The sequence below is a fragment of the Loxodonta africana genome, chromosome 11, assembly GCF_030014295.1.
Source record: "Loxodonta africana isolate mLoxAfr1 chromosome 11, mLoxAfr1.hap2, whole genome shotgun sequence".
NCBI lineage: Eukaryota > Metazoa > Chordata > Mammalia > Proboscidea > Elephantidae > Loxodonta > Loxodonta africana.
In genome coordinates, this window is record NC_087352.1 from 38,110,982 (window position 1) to 38,128,234 (window position 17,253).

At 42.2% G+C, this 17,253-nt stretch overlaps 1 protein-coding gene across 8 annotated transcripts in view; it reads left to right on the plus strand.

The window, feature by feature from the left end:
- Positions 1-17,253, plus strand: part of RTTN (rotatin) — a 211,898-nt gene that overhangs the window by 183,685 nt on the left and 10,960 nt on the right. For 5 of the 8 annotated variants that reach the window (XM_064294406.1, XM_064294407.1, XM_023543735.2 and 2 more), the window contains 5 exons: positions 296-393; positions 2,470-2,547; positions 5,843-5,969; positions 10,567-10,769; positions 13,800-14,067. In XM_064294406.1, the coding sequence (XP_064150476.1) occupies positions 296-393; positions 2,470-2,547; positions 5,843-5,969; positions 10,567-10,769; positions 13,800-14,067 (774 nt within the window). The other 3 variants (XM_064294409.1, XM_064294408.1, XM_064294410.1) reach the window with 3 other exon arrangements.

Here is a 17,253-nt window from a genome sequence, read left to right on the forward strand (position 1 = left end):
GTTGAAAGTGAATCTCAGTTGTGATTTGCCGCTGAAACAAATTATGCATGCCTAAAACATAAATTTAGATTTTGGGACTGTCTTAGTTAGCATTTTGAAAATAAGTCAGCTTTAGCATGTTAGTTCTCTTCCAGTTTTTTTTTTTTTTCCCTTCTGATTCTTTAATCTTTCACTGAAAATACTGAAGTGAAGTTGGTGAGAAATATTAAATACTGTCTGAATCTGATAGTTATTTGTCTTTTAACTATTTGGAAGTGGAATATCCTTTTGACTGTTACAGGTTTTTGTCTTTCAGCTGATCTCATAGACAACTGCATAGAGCAGATGAAGCATATTCATGCACAACTGAACCTAGATTCCCTGAGGCCTGGGAAAGCAGCCTTGAAAAAAAAGGTAACTGTGAATTCTAACATTCTGCGATAAAGGAATGGAGGGAGGTACATAGAGACCATCTCTCCAGTGCTCTCATGCTTTGTCAGTGACATCAACATTTGGTTGAAATGAGTGTCTGATTTAGAAGAAAGGTGCTGTCAGATAAAATAATGAGATTTCTACATTAGCAGATTTGGTGAGTTTTTTTGCGGGGGGGTGGGTATTGATTTAATTCTCATTTGAACGGGAGTATTAGCTTTAAAACCTAAACCAAACTCTTTGTCTTCTAGTCGATTCCAACTCATAGTGACCCTATAGGACAGGGTAGAACTGCCTCATAGGGTTTACAAGGCTGTAAATCTTTACGGAAGCAGACTGCCACATCTTACTCCTGGGGAGCAGTTTGTGGGTATGAACCGCTAACCTTTCAGTTAGCCAAGTGTTTAACCACTGTGCCACCAGGGCTCCTTGGAATTTATTATCTATTTTTGTTATTATAAACATTTTGCAGTATCCACATGTATGTGATACTATACCATAAAAATTATTTTTATACTATAAAAAGAAACCATTTCCCCCAAAAGAAGCATTAGTTCAAGAGGAATGACATGTATGTTTTTGTTGTAGTTGCCATTGATTTGACTCTGACTCATGACAGCCTTATGTATAACAGAACAAAATGTGCCCAGTCCTGTGCAATCTTCATGATCATTAGTGTGAGTCCATTGTTGGAGCTATTGTGTCAGTCCATTTCATCAAGGGTTTCCCTCGTTTTAACATATGCCAGACACTCTTCTAAGCATTTCGTGTTTATTATCTCATTGAAGCTTAAGACAACATTGTCACACAATTAGCAGTTGATGAAGCCAGTATATGCCTCACATCTGAGCAGTTGCAGAGGTGGTGTTCCTAATCTCTGTTTACCTGTTCCCATGACTTCTACGTGTCTCTTCTAGCGCTAGGTCTCCTGGACTTAGGTTCAAACTGCATGTTCATGTAAACTTGAAACAACTTACCTACCTACCGGTTGCCATTGAGTTGAACCCAACTCATGCCGACCCCATGTGTGTCAGAGTGGAACTGTGCTCTTTAGGGTTTTTAATGGCTGATTTTTTATAAGTAGATCATCAGGCATTTCTTCCAAGGTTCCTCTGGGTGGACTCAAACCTCCAACCTTTCAGTTAGCAGTGGAGTGCTTAACTGTGACACCAGGGCTCCTTTGGAGCAGAATAATCAGTACACGATCTGCTGAGCTTCACCAGACGTTACCGTGTCTGTACATCACATGTTCCAAGAGACAGTAGCTCTAAACCCTAAAACTAAATAACATGCTTATAGCACTTAAAATTGCCTTTGGGTAGTATCTCATCTAATTCCTACAATAATGTAATTGTTACAGGACTGATGAAACTGAGGCCTACAGATGTGGAGTGCAGTGCTTGCTCAATGCCATATAACAGTGAGTGGTAGAGCAGATTCCAGCTGAGATCTCCCAACTCCAAGCCTAATGCCTTCCCTGCTACATTAACTGGCCATGTCCTTCCTGAGCTTTTGGGCTGCTATTTCAGCCAACAGTACTATAAGGTTTTTTGTGTTTTAGAATATAGTGAGGGAAAGATCTAATAAACTACGTGCTCAAGAAAGGCTCATTCCTTCAGAAGTATGTATTGAGCACCTTATTTAAAATTTTAATTGATGCAGTTACCAGATGCTTGTCGGTTTCTTTTCTTGTCCTTTTCCTTTTTCCTCTCTAGCCAGAGGCTCTTCACTTCATCACTGAGAAAGTCAGGCAACACTTGATGTGATTGAAAACCAGTCACACCTGCCTCACTCTATTGAGATGAAACATGGAGTCTATTACATATCTCAGTTTCTTATGCTTGATGGAACAGAAATCGCTTTCTTTGTGGTGGTTGAGCTTCTTGAGATATGGTCATCTTTCAGAGATCGTTAGCTTGTCAGTCCCCTCAAAGTGACGGTGGTCAGGCATGATCAGAGTGCTGTTGCACTCTAATGTGACGCAAGGGGAGGGAAGCACCATATCTAAAAAGTGGATTGTACTATTATGCTCATGGTTTTCACTTTTTCTTTAAATAGGAGGATGGTTTTATTAAAGAGTTAAGCACTGCCATGCAGCTCCTAAGAAACTGTCTTTATCAAAATGAAGAATGTAAAGTAAGTAGAGTGGCTTCTTGAAATTGTGATAGCAGCACTGGTATTAAGCAATTTAATTACAGTATGAGATAATCTAGGATGGAAAATGGAGAACTCTCTGAATTTTATTTTTTTAAGATTCACAGTTGTTTGGTGCATAAACTCAGTGGTAATTCTGAGCAGTGGATGCATCTCAGCTCGCTGTCTTTCAGCGCCAAGTACATTCTTGCTTACCTCAATGTTTTCACCTCATCATCAAAACCTCGATAACAGGCAGCTCATGCAAACTCCAGCCTCGTTGTGTGCTGTGATGCCTGTCAGTTGTTTCTGTGCTAGGATGGAACAAATGGGTGTGTGTGTCTTAGAAGATGGGTTTTTGCAAAGGAGTTGTCAGAACAACTCTCCAAGAGAAAAATGAGATATCTGGATCCTAAGGAAAGAAGATGAGTATGTTCCCAGCTTCAGAGTAGAAAGTACTTCTTGCTCTTACCTGCTGTGGCCATATATACCTAGAGGAAGTGCTTTAGTTCTAATGCTGCAGATACCCAGTGACCCTTGATGCTTGGAAACCATTGAGATGTTTTGCGTTGTGAAGTATCGGTGCTGCAGTTTTGAAACATTCTGTGAGTACTGTTACACAGGATAGAATCTTTTGAGCACTTTGATTTGCTTTGTCTTTACTGATTCAGCACTGTTAAAGCAGTAGATTAACCGTTTAATAGAGAAGTACTGTGGAAGATGGGTAAGGCAAAGGTAAATTATAGAAGTTTCCCTTTGTTTTTTAAATGTCTTACCTTTTTTTGCTTTTACTTATGGTAGAACTGGACAGAAACATCTGGAAAATGAACATTTTGAACATGTATTCCTTAAGCTGTGTTTTTTCGAGACACGTAATCAAAAATTTACATTCCAAAAAAATTTATGGGAATTATTTATACATTTTATTAAAATTCCCAGTATATGAGCTTTTTTCTTAAAATAGAGGTGTCATTTACTAAATTTATGATTACTTTATTCCAATTAGTATCCTTGTGACTTAATATTTATCCATGATACCTTACTTAGGAAATACTCTAGAATATTTGCCAGGTAAAATCTAACCTGGGACTGGTTGGAAACATAGTGCTCACATCTGTATCACGTTTATCACGTGGAAAAGTGCAGTCTCTCAATAATCAAAGCATTTCCACATTTTTCAAGTTTAATAAGGAATAAATCAAAAGAAGAATTTGGATTACTTTTAAGTATAGATACAATCTTATGGGGCGGCCTTTCTTTTTTTTTCTTTTCCAACTTAGCGGAGGTATATGACACACTCTTATTACTACTTGTTGATCATTATGGTAGTAATTTGCAGAGTTACCCATCCCCACCCAACCCTGATGTGTATATTTGTGTAACATTTAATGGGTTTCATACTGGAATGATCACTGGCGGCCATGAGGTAAATAGATTGGACAGTTGGCAAGGGTAGAGGTAGAGGCTGATGAGACCTTAACTTGGGCAGTTAGATAGGGGAGGGGAGTGGGGAGTGCATTTTTAGTATTGAGGAGAGAAGAGAAATGTAGAATGACTTCCGGGTCTAGCTCGTTTACCAATGCAGAAGTACATGCTAGAGCAAAGTGCAGTCGTGGAAGATCAGGATGGTCTGGCTTGCGATGCCAGTGTAAGGGGGCTTTGAAGCCTCCTGGTGGGAAATACCTTGTCGTCAGTAGATGATGAGGCTGTGGGGTTCTGAGGAGAGACAGAGGCTAGGAATTGTAGGAATTATCAGTGTATTAAATGGTGTTTGAAGCCATGACTATAGTTGAAATCTTCCGTGAGAATATATAGTGAAAGGCTAGGTCATATCCTTGGGAAATACAAGTATGTAAGAGAAGGCAGAAAACAGCTAAGAAGGGAATCTTGGAGAAGGAGATTGGAAATGACCAGGAAGAGTGGCAGCATGGAAATAAAGAGACCTGTGACAAATAGGTCACATGTCACAATACCTGAGAGTTTTGAAAACTACCAAGGTAGGAATGGTCAGAGTGGAATTAATCAGGATAGGAAAGAAATTGGAATGAGTTGAAGATTAAATGAGAGATGGAGAAATGACGACTAGAGGCTTGATCATAACAAAAGCAGCATTAGTAATTTAGGAGATACAGCTTTTAAGGAAGTTGGTTTGCGTGTTTGTTTCTCCTAATATGTAAACTACTTGAAACAGAGAAATGAGCAAATCAGGGATTAGCATTGATGAGAAAGGAAAGAAGTAATTGATGGAGAGAGATTGCTGAGAAGGCAGGTGGGGCTGTGTTTCAGAACACAGATGGATGTGTTCATCTCCCAACAAGAAGAGTAACACCAGATTTCCTCATCGACAGGCAGAAAGGAAGGATGAATGAATGAAATAAGCTACATGGATAGAATAGAGAAGGAGTTCTTAACAAATTGCGTCTGTTTTCTCTGTGAAGTAGTAGTCAAGGTCATCGCTACAAAAGTAGGAGCCATGTTCCAGGCTTACGGAGAGTGGTGAACCTTGGGAATGACATGGGGAATAACTTCAGAACTTGTGAAAAGTAGTGCAACATTGGCAATAACTTCCTCCCCCGTGACCTCATTTTGCTATTTGATGCTACATAAAATTGAGTAGGGTGTGTATATATGTGTGTGCATAAAAATGTGATGTTTTGAGTCTGTGTGTTACCTAGTAATTCCTGTTCATTTGAAAAATACATTGCTGCATTTACTACAGCTATATTTTATCCATACTGTTACCCAGTAGTAGTTGATCTAGTAGTAATAAGGGCTATGAGTGACTTAAGAATTTCATTGATTTAAGATACTTTTACTGAATTTTGCTATATTCAAAAACAGTAACAACTTCGGGTAGATGTGTGTATGTGAGTGTGTGCTGCCTCTGTGTAGTATATATATATCTGAGTTGATCAGAATGTCTGCTTCACCAGGAAAACCCCTATTTTGACCATATCAGAGCATTGATGAGAGTGTATTCAGTGTTGTGAGATATCCCTTCCCTGCCTAACTTAAATGTTACAGAAGCTGCTTTCTGTATTTTCCACATAACTTGCATGTCCTGAAGGGACTTCTGAGCCTGCTGGGCTCTTGGTCAGCGTAGCCGTTTGTGGTACCCAGGGAGCCTGGGGCAAGGTCCGGAATCCACTGCAAGGATACTGACAAAAGCACGGGACTCAGCAAAGTTCAATTCAGTCTTTGTTTTCATCAGTTGGCAGCGATTTTTTAAGAATTTGATTTAACTTTTATGTTTTCAGATATTCAGACTAATGCTGTCATTATTTCTTTTCCACAACAGGAGGCAGCTCTCGAGGCTCATCTTGTCCCTGTCTTGCACTCTCTCTGGCCTTGGCTTTTGATGGATGATTCACTGATGCAAATTGCCCTGCAGTTACTTTGCGTCTATACTGCAAATTACCCAAATGGTAAATATAGTACTGCCTGTACAATAATATGTTAGAACACTAATTTTATATGGTGTTATTAAGGTGGGCTTGAAAACCTAATGTGTATTTTGAAGTGTTTCTTCTATCTTTTGAGGTATGTTGTTCAGAGGCAAGCTTTCCTGTAAGTATTATAAGCGCGGACAGATATTTAAATGTGTGTTTGTCGAGATGGACCCCTGGTGATGCAGTGGTTAAGTGTTCGGCTGCTAACCAAAAAGGTTGCCAGTTTGAATCCACCAGCAGGTTTCCTTGGAAACCCTATGAGGCAGTTCTCCTAAGTCCTGTAGGGTCACTGTGAGTCGGCACTGACTTGATGGTGGTGGGTTTGGATTTTGTTGAGATGAGAGAGTCATTAGACAGCACAGGGACTAGAGAGCGGGAAGCCAGCCAGATTATCCAGTAGTGGGAAATTGAGTTTAATACAAAAATTGAGAAGGTACAAATTATGATATAATACCTTGAACACCAGGTAAAGTTAAAAACTTTCATAAGTTCCAGTGCAGGAGACTGGTATAATGAAAGTTCTAGATATAGTTGGTCCGGTGATACTTGATATCCTTGGGACTGCTCTTTGATTCATTCATTCAACAGATATTTTATTGAGAGGCTACTATGGGCCAGGCATTGTTGGAGGCCGTGGCAAAGAGGAACGGTGTTGTTAAGACCCTGAGGCAGGGATAAGCTTAGTGTGTTTAAGAAACAGAAGACAGATCACAGTGAGCTGTGGTGAAAATGGTATGAAATGAGAGAGGAGGAGCACAGATCATGCAGGGCCTCAGGACCATGGGAAGGCATTTGAATTTTTACTTGAGCGGGACAGGAAGCCACTGGAGGTGTAAGCTAGGGAGTAGCATGGTGTGACTTGTCTTTGAAGAAGATCACTCTGGCTGGTGTGTGGAGAATAATGGATCATTAGGGGCAAGAGTGGAAGCAGGGCAACCAATTTGGAACAACACATAGTGGCAGCTTGGGCTAGAGTGGTAGCAGGGGAGACTGAGAGACATGGATAGGTTTGGGATCTGGTGCACAGGTAGAGCTAAGAGAACTTGCCGATGGAATGTGGGAAGGAACCCAGGTATCCAGGATGATCCTCTGTTGGAGCAATGAGCCGCAGTGTATAGTGGTGCCATTTACTAAAATGGGGAAGGTTTTTGGAGTAGCAGGTTTGACTTAGGAAAGAAATGGAAATCAAGAGTTCTGTTTTGGTCATGTTAAGTTTGAGATGTCTTTATACATCCATATGGAAAACCAAGTTGGAGGTAAATTCAGAGGAGAGGTAAGATGGAAGATAATAGATGTTGGGAGTTTTATTAATTATCGTTGCATTACAAATTACTCCAATGGTTTGCAGCTGTAAACAGCAAAGCTCTCTATTTCACAGTTTTCTGTGAGGAATACGGAGCAGCTTAGCTGGGTGGCTCTGGCTTGGTCTGTTATGAGGCTGCAGCTAAGGTGCCAGCTGGGGCTGCAGTCATCTGAAGCCTTGGCAGAGGCTAGGGGGTCCACTTCCAAGGTCACTAATGTGGCTGCTGGCAGGAGGCCTCCTTTTCCCGAGACCAAGCGATCCAAGAGTAAGTGAGCCTACAGCAGAAGTTGCAGTCTGTTATGGCATAATCTTGGAAGTGACATCCTGTCACTTTTGTTATATTTGATTGGTCACACAGACCAACCCTGGTACGGTGGGGGAGGGGACCGTTATAGGTGTGAATACCAAGAGTTGGGGCCGTGGAGCCACCTCGGAGGTCCTTATAGATTGTAGGTAAAGTCATGGGGCCTTTGAGATCATCCAGGAGAGTATGTGCACAGGGAGGAGGGGGAACCCCATGACCCAGCCCTGGGCACATCAGCCTTTGGAGTTGAGTACAAGATGAAGAGAAGGAGCAACCAGTTGGGTAGGATGCAGAGTCACAAAAAGCCAGAGAAGGGAATGAGCTGTGCCAAATGAAAACTCTAATAAAATGAGGATAGAAAGCAATGACTACTGGAATTGCTAACAGTGATGTTCTCAGTGACCTTAAGAGCAATTTTATGCAACACTGGGGACTGAAGCCTAATTGGTGTGGGTTGAGAAGAGGTGGTGAAAAACTGGACATAGCTTTTCCGGATGTTCTCCTCCTATAGGCAGCAGAGAAATTGAACAATAGCGAGAGGTGAATGTGGAGTCAGGGGAGGGCTTTGTTTATTTTAAAGATGGATGTTTTTAAGATGCGTTTACTAACCCACGGGATTGGGATAAAGAGATTCAGGAGAGTATGGGCAATTGCAAGAGCGAAGTCTGAGTACATGAGAAGGCATGGGATCCCACGTCAGGTTGAGGGGCTCGGCTGATAAGAACAGGGACACTCCTGCTGCTGTTACAGGAGGATAAGATACATACTGTTACAGCATGGATACATTAAGGTCAATTGGTAGATTTGATGTGAAAGAGGAGAGAGTTCCCACCTGAATGCTTCTGTTTCTTAGTTATTATTGAAAGAGGACTGACAAAGAGAGAGCAAAGATGGAGTGGAAGGACTAGAGAAGGGACAAGAAGGTGCAAATTCTGTTTTAGAGGAGAGGAAGCAGACAGGCAAGGGAAGTGAAGTCAGATCACTGGCAGTGTTAAGTACCCATTTAAAACTGAAGCCAAAAAATCAAACCCATTGCTGTCCAGTCAGTTCTGACTCATAACGACAGATGACTATTGGACAGAGTTAAAATGCCCCATAGGGTTTTCTTGGCTGGAATCTTTATGGAAGCAGACTGCCACATCTTCCTCCCTCGGAGTGGCTGATGAGTTCAAACTGCTGACCTTTCATTAGCAGCTGAGTGCTTACCAACTGTGCCACCAGGGTTCCTATTTAAAACTTCGGGTCATAAATTTAAGGTTTGGCTAGTTAACCACAGTTATGTACTTTCTTCTGGTAACATTCAGCTGCTTAGCAACTGGGCCTGTGGTGGTGGTAGCTCACTCGTGGGAATTGTCCACCACAGTCTCAGGCTTCACTCTGAGGTTATCCATTTCTACGGCCTACACAGGCTGTCGTCGACCAGCACCCTCAGCATAACTGGACATGCACACCTTTGAACCTGGAGCTTCCATTGTGGGGCATGCTGCCTACCAAGGACTGTCCCTGCTTTCATTCTGCTGCTGCTAACTCCCTGCCCCTCACTTCTCATAGTTTGTCTTCTAGCTAGCATCTCCTACGGTGTGACCGAGCACAACACAGCTTGTCTTTGTAGGTGTGCATCTGAATAATGTCCTCCTTTCCCCTGCCCTTCACGCCTTAATTTTGAGCTGGAGAGATAGGGAGGAAACAAGAACCAGTCAGAAAATACTGAGCAAAAGAAATGTCTACTTCAATACAAATCTTTTGAAACTATAATCTGTGTTACCTTTATGATTAAAACTGATGTAAATATTAGACTATTGTTAGGATACTAAATTGAGGACAAAACTTTGTGTTTACCTGGCTTGTTTCCAGGCAAAACTATACCATTTTGTGACAGTTAATGAAACATAGGTATTTGGGTACTGCTTTAAAGTTACTGTATTTTTTTAAAATTTGTGTTTACTCACCTTTCATGAGCTTATTTTGTGGAATGTTCTGGATTTGATATTATACTTGAGTTGCTTCCTCACCTGAATTTCAAAATTTTAATTGTACTTCAGGTTTAATGTTCAGTCTTACAGACTGAACATTAAAATGTATCTGTAATAAATCTCATATGGATGCATAATTTACTGAAAGAAACACTAGACTCTGAAAAACCAGGAGACCCCATTGTGGGCTCTTGCTCCGTGTGAATAGTGGACCTTGACATTTGACTTTTCTGAGTGTTGTATCTTCACCTACCAAATATGGTCACTAGTATTTGTCGTGTCCCCTCCCAGCACCACCACCTCCATCCCAGGGTTAATGTGTTCCCTTCTTCTCTTCTGTAAAAGGAAGACATTGGACTAAGCTCCCTTCCGTTTCTATCGTCTGTTCTTCGTTACCCGTGCCTTTACGTAGATGTCTCCTTGGACCAGGTGCCGTGGGCTCAGTTCCCACTCACGGCCGCCCTGTGTGTGTCAGCTCCGTGTGTGTCCGCTCCGTGTGTGCCTGCTCCCTGTGTGTCTGCTCCGTGTGTGTCCGCTCCGGGTGTGTCCGCTCCGTGTGTGTCAGCGTGGAGCTATCACCCGTAGGGGTTCAGTGGCTGAGTGTTTAGGGAGGAGATCACCAGGCCTTTCCTCTGAAGCACCTCAGGGTAGACTCTAACTCCGGTCTTCCGGGTAGCAGCTGAGCACACTAACCATTTGCACCACCTGGGGACTCCAGATGCCTTCTTACAGAACGGTTAAACAACTTATTATGTTTCTTTTATTTTTATATACCTGGTGTTTTAAAATGTCCTTTTGAGATGGTTAGACCCTTCATGAGGACAGTGAGTGTGTTAGGCCGAATGTGGACATCAGCACTGGCCTGCAGGCTGGTTCGCTATTCACAGGTTTATCGCCAAGACATGTGATTGACGGTGTGCTGTACCACTTAGTGTTTTAAGAAACTGTGCTGTGAAGCTGAGAAGACATTGTGACAGGCTGTTGTTTGTTCAGGTTGCAGTTCTCTTTGTTGGTCCAGTTATGGACAGTATCCTGTTCAACCTGCATGTAGAGGGGCTGCCAGCAGCTCCCTGATGCTGTGCATTATGAAGTTGGCATCACAGATGCCTCTGGAGAACAGTGCTGTTCAGCAGACGGTATTCATGTTCCTCTCCAACCTCGCCTTGTCTCATGACTGCAAAGGGGTCATTCAGAAGGTAAGCGCTGAGCTCTCCTCCCTGTTGTAAGAAGGTGCACAGAAAAACACACCACCTTCCATTGAAGGACACTTGTGGGAAGTCTAGGTTAATTTCTTGTGGCTTCCAGACATTTTATTTTAAAGGGTTGTAAAAGGATTAAGAGGCCCGCTTTGTTTAAAGCCCGTTGATGATACATGAAAAAGGACAGATGCTAGATTATGAAGATCATAACATTTCCTTTTAGTTTATCTTCTTAGCTTTGGGATTGTGTTTTATTGCTCACAAAAACGAGAATTTTAGAAAGACAGCTGTCTTACATTTATTTGTGAACATAAAAGTAATACGTTTGCTCTTTAAACAGACCAAATTGAGTAGCAACAATTTCAGTTCACTTTATGTTGGCAAAATGGTTTATGGAATCAAAGCCCCTCTTCCCCCCTTTAACTGCTTTGTGACATAATAGGCATTCATTCTTTTCTGAGTCCTTTGGGACTCCAGTGTCGAAATTTGACTGCTTATCACTGATTTTAACTCAGGGTAGTTTAAAAGGGATCAGATGAGTTAAACGTATTCTAGTACTAGTTGTCAGTTAGAGTCTCTATTTAGATGTGTATCAACAAAATTCCTAATTGAGAAAATTCCTTAAAGCTTGAATATGAGCATATGATATATGACCTGCTATAACAGCACTGGATTTTTTAATGAATACATGGTAATTTGAAGGCTTCTATTTCTGTTACATGAAGGCCAAGATAAGTTACTAAGAGTTGATAGCATTCATCCTTTTTCTCTACTGTATCATCTCCCCCCACCTCCCCTGAAAGAAACTTTGAGTGCAATCACCAAATAAATAAGACCAGTCTCACTAAGGAGACGTTGTTTCAGTAGAGTATTGGAACCAGCTCATATTGGTTCATTAGGGTCGTCATTAAATCTTCAGGAATTTTGAAAGCCAGTTTACATGATGTTAGTATCTTGAAATCAGCTATAATAGGCGTATCCACACCATGGGAATTGACAAGTGTGCAAATCAGGGAACCCCACCTCTACCGAAGCCCGTTGTTAGACATGTACCAGCACGCGGCTGGGTATTTCCTTTCACTTCCCAAATGAGAAGTCACATTGAACTGGATGTATGTGATTACCACCCTTCAAAACTAGAGATCCGTATTGTGTAAGGGCAGATGGCTGGTGCTTCCCACCTTGTCTCCCTCATAGAGCACAGTGGTAAGAGCTGAAGTTCATCGTGGGTCTGGTATGTGACTTTGAGCTGGAGGCTTATGCTCTTTAAGCCTCAGTTCCTTCATTTTAAAAATAATTAAGCTGAACAAAAGGATCTCAATTATGATTCTGGTGCTATACTTGAGAATATTTTCATGTGAGTGTTATCAGACTCAATTCTCAGAGGCTGACCAATCAAGTCGTTTTCCTCTGCTCTAATTAGGAAACTCCTGAGACTTCTTATGTTGCATTTAGTTATAATTAGCTCTCGGTTACTTACAGTTCTAGCACTCCATTACTCATCTGTAGGCACTAGAAAATGCAGTGAACACTACTGCACAACTAAGGTGCCAAAATGCCTAGTTTCTCTCTACCATGGCCCATTACTACACGTTCTACCTTTCTAAGAATGTCTTTAGGCCCCCAAGAAGGAGGTTCGTCAGCAACCCATTCCATGTTAAAACACTGCAAATATTTTATCTCTGGGCCAGCCCCAAGTCTCTAATATTGATCGTGGTGTCTAGCTGAATGGAAAAGGCAAGAGGTGGATTTTAAGAAAGCATTAATTTAGGCTGAGAGATGAGTGTTAGTAACAGCAAGTGCATTTCAAAAGTGGGCATGTAGTTTTACAGTTCACTTATCGCTTGGGTAATGTTGCTACCGTGTCTCTAGCTCATTTCATTCTTCTACTCAGAGTTCCGTGACATAAAAGTATGAAGTTCGTTTTATACATTCAAGCCAACATCTTGATTTAGGTCCAGGAGAAGCCAAGAAATAAGCAACAGTAGATTATTAAACAGAGAGAGATGAGATGTTCTGGGCAACTATGAAAGTTAAGTGATCACATTTTTGCACGCTGATCAAGCTAAAATTGCCAGTTGACTGTGGTTCCCATACTGCCTTGGGCTACGTGACATAGTACTTTTATACTTTATTTGTCTGCATATAGATGATTCTACACCATGATTTATTGCCTTTCATATAGTTATGGATTTGGTGGGGTTTTGTGGAAGAGGTTTTATTTGGAGGTTGTAATGAGTCCTACAGTTCAGGTAATAGAGCTTTCTCATCTGTAAGTTTAATAAAATGACATGTAGCCAAGAGAAATTACTATCTGTAATGATAATTACTGGTGTAAAGTGGTCATATGCTGTATCTACACCTTCTTCTTTTTTTTTTTAACACACTTGTAGCCGTAATGATTCAAAATATCCTCACCGCTACCAGGCTTAGTAACTAGTATCTAAGACATTGGTTTGGGTTTGTTTCTTTTTTTTCTGTTAGGATAGTCTTTTGCTATACTTTAAAAAAAAATTTTTATTGTTCTTTAGGTGAAAATTTACAGCTCAAGTTAACTTCTCATTAAAAAACGCATGCACATACTGTTCTGTGACATTGGTTGCGTTCCCCATGGTGTGACACCACGCTCCCCCTTTCCACCCCGGGTTCCCTGTGTCCGTTCGTCTGGATAGTTTTCAGTGAGTAGCGAAATTGCCAAAAGGCAGACAGAAAGGGAACACTCAAGAGGCCGGAAATAACCCCCAATCTGAATTATCAATCTCGGATAATTAAGAGTTGATTGTATTTTATTTCATCCATCATCAGAAAAGAATTGGTAAGGACTAAAATTTGAGCACTGTTGTATTCTCCTTACCTTTTTTATTTTTACCTGAAAATTATATAGATGGAGTATTTGGAGGGTATTAGGAAGGAGAAATTAAAATTGGAAAAAGGAATGCCAGAATGCTAGTTAATTGGTCACTCAGGGAATAGGGAAATAATGAAAAGACTCAAGAAGAACGTAATATTTTCTCTGTTCACCCACAGAGCAACTTCTTACAGAACTTTCTGTCTCTAACATTGCCAAAAGGAGGAAATAAACATCTCAGTAACCTGACCGTTCTGTGGTTGAAGTTACTCCTGAACATATCGTTTGGGGAAGATGGGCAACAGATGATCCTGAGACTCGAAGGCTGTTTGGACTTACTCACGGAGATGAGCAAGTACAAGCACAAGAGCAGTCCCTACATACCTCTCCTTATCTTTCACAATATTTGCTTCGGTCCTGCTAATAAGCCTAAGATACTGGCTAACGGTAAGAGTCCCATTGTACATGACACACGCACATACGTGTATATATACGTACGTTTATACATGGAGTTATTTATGGACTATTCCATTCAGATAGAAACACTGGAAGTGATTGTATTATAATTTGCTGGGGTGTTTTAGGCCCTACCTGTGCTCCAGGCGCTGTGGAAGGCAGGGCATGGGTATGAGTCACAGGTGGCCCCCGCCTGCCAGGAGTTACCGAGTCTGCTGGGGTTAACAAATCATGTTGTCTGGGACAGACACACTGTACACAGGAGGCAGCGAGGGAATGGGAGCATCAGGCATGTAGACTGCATATAGGACCTTCCGGTCCTCCTGCCTCACCTGCTCTTCCTCCAGCTCCCCATCTCCTGCTCCAGGTCTCTGAGCAAGTGCTGCCATCTCAGTGAAGCCTTTGAAGACCAGCCTGTCAAAATGGCAGCACCACCCTTCTCGTGCCTCCCTCTCCCCTCCTCCTGTCACCTTCCCCGGCTTTATTTTCTCCAAAGCAGTATCACCATCTGATGAACTTTGTGTTTTACATGTTTATTTATTGCTAGTCTTCCTGCACTAGAACATAAGCTCTATAGGGTGAGGAATTTTTGTCTGTTCCTTTCGTGCTGTATCTGTAGTATCTGGGACTATTGCCTGTCACATCATAAGCATCTGGTGACCGAGAGAGGGAGCGAGCACCGAGCAGGCAGGGGGGCTCAGGATCCAGGGCTAAGTTCGACAGGAGCCTTGCTGAGGCTTCATTCTCTGAGACCCAGCGTGGGTGGATGTGGGGGGGTGGTGGGGGTGGTGAGGACTTAGGAAAATTGTGAAGAAGAAAAACAGAAATCAAAAGATCTATGTCTGTAGCCATATTTCTATCAGGAATGTGTGACTTCCATAGGGAAGGACTTTTATAAGGAGGTGTACTGGGTTATAGTGAAAAAAAAAAAAGAGACAGCTCCAGACCCCACCTGCCTGGTCTAGAATGCCAGCCCCTACAAGCTCATTCCACGTCACCTGGGGCAACTTCACTTCTCTGGGCATTCGTGGATTAGATGGGAGTCAGTTTATGAATATACATAAAGTGCCTTTGCACTGTTTCTGGTACATGGGAGATGCTCAAGATATATATTCTTTTCCCTCCATTTTTCACTTAATTTTTTCTCAGAGGTTTTTTTCTGTGAACCATGGAGCTTTCAAGGTGGGTGGAGGTCGTGCTGCATCACACTGTGCTGTTTCTGTTTTTCTGATAATAACGACTGAATTGCTAGAAATGTATGGACAGATTCGTAAGGTTCAGTCAGCTCTAGCTTACCTACAATACCATGTATCTCACCCTGCTCCCCCCGGCCCTGTGCTGGCACCACGCCCTCAGCCACTGGCGGAGGGGGGTCCATCGTAGTTTTGTTACCATACTCACACTGTATCTGTTAGCAACTGCACATTTGTCACATGAGGTGATAAGAGTCCCTGCCTTAAGGGGCATGAGATACATGTGAGAAGTATCTGTTACCGCTCCTGGTATAAAGTAGGTACTCGGTAGTACCCTTTGTTATTCACCTTTCTCAATTTTTTTCTTTGAGGACTACTTCCTGCATTTTTATTATTGAGAGAGTTGGAAAAGGTTAGGCTTTTAGGGAACTGAGGGAAAAGATACTATTTTCCACTTCTAGATCCCTCTGGGTTCATTTTTAGCATTTCCTTGTAGTCAGTACTTCGCTCCCTCCTTCATTAACTTGAAATGATGGATAAACTTTGGGTGAGACAGAGCCTCCCCAGCACCCTCAGACTGAGAGCAGTGGGCATTTGAGGCAGGCACAGGAGGAGAGACAGCAGTCACAGAACTGTGTGGATCTGGGAAGACATGGTCTCAGGCTTGGCTCCCCTATCCCTGGGTTCAGAGAGGCAGCCTCGGCAGAGCCAGCCGGCCTCACAGTCTACCAGGGAGGCCAAGCGGCTTTGATCGTAGAGCCCAGACGTCTGGTTCGGATGGTCCGGAGTGGAGTGTACTTGACCTTGTTGTTAAAAATAGATCCAGAGAGCCTCCTGTTTCTTGTCAGGTCATGTCAGGTGATGTTTTCTCTAAAAACAAGAAAAACATGCTAGATAAAACTTCACTGAAATCCAGCTTAAAAAGAATCAAAGAACTGAAAAGACAGTGGGAAACTTCCAGGCTTTGCCTTTGCCCAGAGAGGGAGGAAGTCTATAGAATGCTCTTTTGCCCCCAAGGACATCTGCCAATATTCTATGTTTGTGCTTTTGTTCAGGAGTCCCAAGGGGCCAGGAGTCAGGAGTATAGACTCTCCCAAGGCAGGAGACCTTAGGGAGTCCTGCCCATGTTGGGCAGGAACCCCAAAGACCTGTCCTTTTGGGATGAGGAAGAATCAGAATAAAATTTGTCCTCCGGTCCTCATCCAAGAGACCATGAAGAAAATTAAAAAAAAAAAAAGATCTGTGAGAAAGGGCACCACAGACTGACCACCATGAGGCTCTGCACCCTGATATATATAGCATGTGTAGCCTCCGGGGACCATGAACTGGGTGTGTCCCTGATTGGTGGCACCTCTGGGTACCTCACAGAGCGAACTGCCTTTCTGATGAAGGCCACTCTCATACTAGGCCTCAGGGAACTGCCACAAATGATTTTTCAAAGCTCACAGTGAAAGATAGCCATGCGCATTAGGAAACAAGGCAAGGTGTGAGAACCAGCAGGGGAAAAAACAACAGCTACTTACCTGGCTAGACGTCACGTACTGGAATTATAAGATGCAGATTTAATACCGTATTAATTGTACTGTATCTAGATGCCTAGGTAAGGAGTCCCTGGGTGGTGCAAATCATTAAGTGCTCAGTGACCAACCAGAGGTGCCTTGGAAGAAAGGCCTAGTGATCTATTTCCAAAAGATCACAGCCTTGAAAACTCTGTGGTGCACAGTTCTGCTCTGCAACACGTGGGGTCACCATGAGTTGAAAGGTACTCAGTGGCAACTGTTTGTTTTTTTTTTTTAAATGGTTGGACTATATACCGGTAAACCAGACACAGACTCTGCCCTTAAACTACTTACAGTTTAATTCGGTGCATCCCAGTGAGTCTGGTGGGGAGGGGTTAATGTACACAGAGAGAGCCCAAGAATATGTTTGTCTCACCCTGAAGAACACACTTTTTTTTTGCCTTTTTCTTATTATTTATTTATTT